Source organism: Echinops telfairi, unplaced genomic scaffold (genome assembly GCF_000313985.2).
Source record: "Echinops telfairi isolate 266 unplaced genomic scaffold, ASM31398v2 ScPeMD7_70;HRSCAF=299, whole genome shotgun sequence".
In the NCBI taxonomy this organism is placed as follows: Eukaryota; Metazoa; Chordata; class Mammalia; order Afrosoricida; family Tenrecidae; genus Echinops; species Echinops telfairi.
This window is the reverse complement of record NW_022103968.1, coordinates 6,317,821-6,323,669: the sequence shown is the minus strand read 5'-3', so window position 1 is coordinate 6,323,669 and position 5,849 is coordinate 6,317,821. Positions and strand designations below refer to the sequence as shown.

The 5,849-nt window shown below is 54.9% G+C and overlaps 1 protein-coding gene across 3 annotated transcripts in view; it reads left to right on the top strand.

Annotated features, from left to right (window-relative positions):
- Positions 1-1,726: 1,726 nt before the first annotated feature.
- Positions 1,727-5,849, top strand: part of LOC101641499 (phospholysine phosphohistidine inorganic pyrophosphate phosphatase) — a 78,114-nt gene continuing 73,991 nt past the window's right edge. For all 3 annotated transcript variants that reach the window (XM_004701245.2, XM_045291639.1, XM_045291638.1), the window contains exon 1: positions 1,727-1,860. In XM_004701245.2, the coding sequence (XP_004701302.1) occupies positions 1,736-1,860 (125 nt within the window). In that variant the 5' untranslated portion in view covers positions 1,727-1,735. The remainder of the gene's footprint in view (positions 1,861-5,849) is intronic.

The following is a 5,849-nucleotide window of genomic DNA, read 5'->3' as shown; positions in this document are numbered from 1 at the left end:
AAGGATGTAACCAATGAGACTGAACGGTACATGTAGAAGCTGTTGAGTGGGTGTCTATTTTGCTCTGTATGGTTGCATCAGTAACGAAGATGGTTACAGGGGGCCAGCCAATGCATACTGCGGACTGTGGTCTAGGAGCCCAGCTCTGCACATGCCAAGGCTGATGGTCTGATTCATTGCTCACAGCAATTTGATGGCTTCCTCTGGTTCTTGAGGAGCCCTGGTGGTGTTGTGGTTATGGGTTGGGCTGCGATCAGCAAGGTCAGCCATTCACGTTGAGGGAGAAAGACTGGGCTTCCTACTCCTGTGAAAGGTTCCAGTCTTGGACACCCACAGGGGCAATTTTATCCCGTCCTGTGGGGTTGCTATGAATCAACACGGACTCAATGGCAATGAGTTTGGTGGCTGGTTTTGTGGTTTATGAGCTAAAGATGGCATGCCTTCTCCCTGCCCAATGCCCTTCAGAATCTGACCCCTGCAAAGGTCATGCTCTTGGTGAGGTGGGGGAAGGGCATCTGGCCCAGGCCTGCTGCCTTCTCAGAGACTGTGCTTCCACACCAGGCCCTGGCGAGTGAGCAGTGAGCCATCAGGGGACACTTGACCCCTGGGTTGGAAGCTCCTCTGTCCCATCAGTTTTTATTTATTGCAGGGGAGCTAATAATGAATACAGGAATGAAGGCGTTCTAAAATCGACTGTGGTGGTGATTACACGACTCTTTTAAATAGGCTTAAACCATCTAATTGCATGACATGTGAATTTTAGGTCTAACTGTTAAAAATAAGCATAAAACCCACCAATATATGAATGGATTTTGAGCTTGCATGTATTGTAGCTGGAATCTGGGAACAATTAGTTCTTTTAACGTGGTGCTACTTGTTGAACCACTTCATGAAGTACGAAGTCCTTCTCCAGGGACTGGTCCCTCCTGATAGCCTGTCTGAAGGTCATGAGACAAGTCTTCTAAGGAACATTCTGGCTGTGGCTCCTACGTCAAGACCCAGTCCTTATCCATTTTTTAAAAGATTAATTGTGAATTGTGTGAAGACTAGTCTGTATTCTTTTTTTTTTTTTAAGATCATTTTATTGGGGCTCTTAGCTATTATAACAGATCAATTACAGACCAAGTGTATCAAGCATATTTCTACATATGTTGCCATCATTTATTTTCCAAACATTTACTTTCTCTTGAGCCCTTAGTATCAGCTCCTAGTCTTTCTTCTTGGATGGCGTTGAATTTCACTGGGTGCGGTCACTAACTTCTGGAGCAATGTCTACCCTGGACCAGCTGCTCCGCTGCCGGCCTTAGCATCATTTCCAGCAGGCGGCTGACCACTCAGAGGGAAGGACCATTTCTCCGCTTTTAGGGCTGTCATAAAAGGATGAGGACATGAGCCGATCTCGTCGGTGACGGTCTGGTCTGCTGCGCTCCATGTTTGCTGTTCACAGGTGCCTCCTTGCTCCAGTTTGCCTGGATCTGGTTCCTAGGCCGTTCATCCCCACGGGATTGTTCGCCACCCTTCCGGCCCTTCACCTACTCGTCTCCTGGGGAGATGTCAGTTTCCTAAGGTCTCCATTTTCTGGGCGCGTGACTCCAGGGTCGCGAGCCCTGACTCCACGAGCCCGGACACGCCCCGCCCGCCGGACTACATTTCCCAGGCGCCCCTGCGCAGGCCGTCCCCGCCGTCTCCAGGCGCCGGCCGGGGCGCAGTCGGGCGCGCAGCGAGCAGGGGCGCGATGGCTGCGTGGCGCGAGCGGCTGGCTGGCGTGCGCGGGGTGCTGCTGGACATCTCGGGGGTGCTGTACGATGGCGGCGAGGGCGGCGGCACGCCCATCGCCGGCTCCGTGGAGGCGGTGGCGAGGTTAGTGTCCGCGGACTAATGGCCCTGAGCGCCAGGCTTTGCTCAACTAGGCGGGGCCAGCTGCAACCGCCGGGGTGGACCCGGCCCTGGGGGCGGGGCCAGCGGCAGGGGCCGAGTCGGATGGGGCGGGGCTTCCCCTGGCCAGTGGGCGCTGAGCCCAGCCCGCGGGACCCCGCGCGGAACGGGGCAAGCCCGGGCCTCTCCTGGCCGGAGCTGCGCTGTCAGGACCATAGCCGCTCGCTACAGGTGGCGACTTAGCCCTTGAAAGGTGGCGGGTGGAACTGAGATGTCCTGGAGGTGTAACCTACACTCCAGGTCTGTACATTAGTACAAAAGGAGGATGTAGCATGGTTCAATAAAACATATATGTTAAAGGGATCATAAGAAAACCAGATTCACTGTCATCGAGTCGAATCCAACGGGTGGGGCCCCGATAGGACAGGGCGGAACTGCGCTTGTGAGTTTCCGACTGTAACTCTGCCGGCGTAGAAAGCCTCGTCTTTCCCCAGCAGAGCCGCTGGTGGATTCAAACGGCTGATCTTGAGGTTAGCAGCCCAGAGTAAGGACTATGCCACTCGGGCTCTTCCGAAGTGACAACACTTTGAATGTCCTTTGGGAAATAAAATGTATTAAACTCATTTTACCTGTTTATGTCCGTTATCTACCAAACTCCTCGTTGACAAGCCTATGCTGACTCAGAGCAACTAGCTGAACTGCCCGCGAGGGCTCCCAGAGGATTGGCCACCTCTTTCTCCCGGGAAGCAGCCGCTGCCCTTGTGGGTACTATGGAGTCCGTTCACACTCATGGCGACGTTCGGCAGAAGGAAACGCGGCCTGGCCCTGCACCCTGCTCACCATGGTTGTCCGGGCTGAGCCTGTTACAGCCACTGTGTCCGTCTGCCTCCTAGTGCCTTCTCCTCAGAGGGGCTGATTTTCTGGCACTAAATCTGACAGTGGTCCACTGCTGATTATAGGGCCTTCCGGGGCTAGTTCTTCCCGAAGTGGACAGTCAGTGGACAGTCGATTTCCTCATCATAGTCTTCCTCAGTCTGGAAGCTTTGCTGACACTTGTTCACCATGGATGACCTGCTGGGTTTTCAAACACCAGTGATGTAGCTTCCAGCATTGCAGATACCCCCAAGCCACCACAGTAAGACAGACTGGCAGATTGGTGGTGGTGGCACAGCTGGTTACTGGAAAGTATCGATTTAGTGTCCCTGTGCCTTGGAGTCAGGGTGACCTGGTGGCACAGTGGTTATGAGATGGGCTACGATCCTCACAGTCAGCAGTTCAAAACCACCAGCTGCTCCATGGGAGAAAGACGGGGCTCTCTACTCCTGTAAAGAGTTACAGTTTCAGAAACCCACAGGGGCAGTTCCACCCTGTCCTGTAGGGTCACGAGTCAGAATTGATTGGTGGCAGTGAGACTTCCTTGGGTGGTTGTTTTTTATGCGTTGGAGTGGGCTGGATGGCAGTGGGTGGTGGGTGCCTGCATTGCTCTGCTGGTACTGACGGCAGTGGGAGACGAGGACCAGGGTTGGTATTGTAGGACCCTGGGCACTAGAATTTTTGTCTGTGGCTCTGGGAAAGGCTGATCGCACAGATAGCGGCCTCCTGAGGGGTGGGGGGTGAGGGGGACCTGAGCTCGTGGCCTGGCTTCTGGGACTCCATTTACCTACCTGTAGATGGCCATGCGAGAAGCAGCCCAGACCTGGGAGACCCCTGACTGGGGGGGATCAGCAAGGTTTGAGGTTCAGTTGCAGCACTGCCTGCTTCTGCCTTGTTCTCTCTTAACCCCAAGACCCTGACCCTAGCTCATGTGGGTGGTACCAGCAGGAAGAGAGCAGAGGGTGCTGGGCTATGTGGACAGCACCTTCCTTCTTCATGGTCTGTTCTCGAGTGACTCGGTTCTGACTCAGAGTGACCCTGTGCACAATAGAAGGAAACACTGCCCTGTCCTGCGCCATCCTCACAATTGATCTTATGTCTGAGCCCATCGTTGCGGCCACGATGTCCATCCATCTCCTCGAGGCCCTTCCTCTTCTCTGCTACCCTCGACTTTGCACGATGTCCTTTTCTCCGGGGACTGGTCTCTCCTGATAACTTGTCCAAAGTATGTTAGATGAACGCTCGCCATCCTTGCCTCTGCATAGCACTCTGGCCCTACTTCTTCTAAGACAGATTGGAGATGGAGTGAGGGGTTGGAGTACAGCTGCTCTGGAAGTAGGGCCAAGGAGACCTGTGGTTGCTGGGATACAGGATGATTCCCAGGGTTGGGTGCCGTTCAGGGAGGGGAACTCATGCTGCTGCCCTGATAATTTATGACATCGGTCCCGTTCCCAGGCCAGAGCTTGGTACAGGATAGACCCCACTTTAGTATACCAACAACGTATCACTTTATCTCAGTAGCATGCTCTTGGAGCCCCAGCTTTGCATTGGGCTGCTGATTACAAGGTTAGGGGACCCACCAGCTGCTCCTTGGGAGAAAGAGGAGGTTTGTCCACTTCTGTAAAGTGTTAAAGACTCAGAAATCCACAGGGGCAGTTCTACTCTCTTCTTAGGGTGGCTCTGAGTCATAATCTGGGCAGTGAGAGAAAGCAGGCTTCTGGTTCTGTTTGAAATCAGGACCACTTAACAATTATTTTAGTCAATTACACATATTCAGACAGCCCGACGGTGTAGTGGGTAAGTGCTTGCCTGCAAATCCATAAGCCCTTCTGAGGGGGGAAGATGCGGCAGTGGGGTGGGGGGCGGTTCTACTCTGGAAACCCCAAAACCAAACTCACCCCCATCGAGTGGGAGTGGATGCCGACATAGAGTGGACCTGGAGGACAGGGGAGAACTGCCCTTTGAGCTTCTGAAACTGTGACTGTGTGCCCTCATACCCTGCCCTCCCTACGCCCCTCCGGTGCCCTAGAGAGGGACCATGGAACTGGAAGGACAGCCCTGTGACTTTAAAGCAGAGAGAAGCCAAGGAGCTCCTCTGTGGGTGGCCCAGCTGGGGGCTAGGCCTGGAAGCGTCTCTCTCAGAGCCTTCAGTAAGAACCAACCTGGCCAATGCCCAGTTTCCGACGTCAGCCCTTCAGAGCTCCAGACACTGAGCCTCTGTTCCTTCCAGCCAGTGTGTTCTGGCCACCCGCCCCAGCTCCACTATCACCTCTCAAAGAACCTGAGCAGTAAAGACAGGACCAGCCGCTGAGTGTCCCTGTCCACCTGAGGGGCCAGGAATGGCCTCAGAGGAGGTGGGCACGTGCATGCCCTTGTCGAGTGACATGTTGGGGAGCCAGGCTGGGGCTGCACCAGCGGGGTGACTGTGCCACTAAGTCTGCTGCCAGGCGTCCCCTTTGGGAGGCCCAGGGGCGGGACCCAGCCAGTGGTATCATTCCCAGAGGGTCCAGACGTGTCAAGACTTGGCACAGGTGCAACTTTGAGCTCGGGCCTCCTGATTCCAGGGCTCACAGAGATCTGGGGAGGTTTTCACTGAAGGAGGCCCCTTCTCCACAGCAGCCCTGCTGGCCGTTGGCCGACACTGATGCTCACTGCCAGCCCCTCGCTCAACTCTGTAAGTGCCCGCCCATGGAGGCCTGGGGTCCACAGTCCTGTGCCCAGGACACAGTGCCTGGTGATCCTGAAGGCTGGGCAGGCGACTCCTCCTTGCTACGGGATTTGTTCCTCTGCAGTGACCCAGTGGGCTCAGGACCAGGACAGGGTAGTCAGCTGGGGTTTAGCCCCAGGAGGGAGGCTTCACTGCACCTTCCACCTGCGGCAGTGCCTTGATATGTTGGCTTTGAAGTCTCTGTGCTACTCAAGGAAGTTCCCTGGGGTGAGGCCACTGCCCAGTGTGATGGGGCCCACCCCCTTCTCTTGTACTCACAACCCCCATTCCGCCCCCCCCACACACACACTCTGGGTTTCCCTTGGATTTTCTGAAAGCATCCCACTTATTTTTGGTTGCTTTTTAAAGATCCACAGCGGTCAGTACAGTCGGT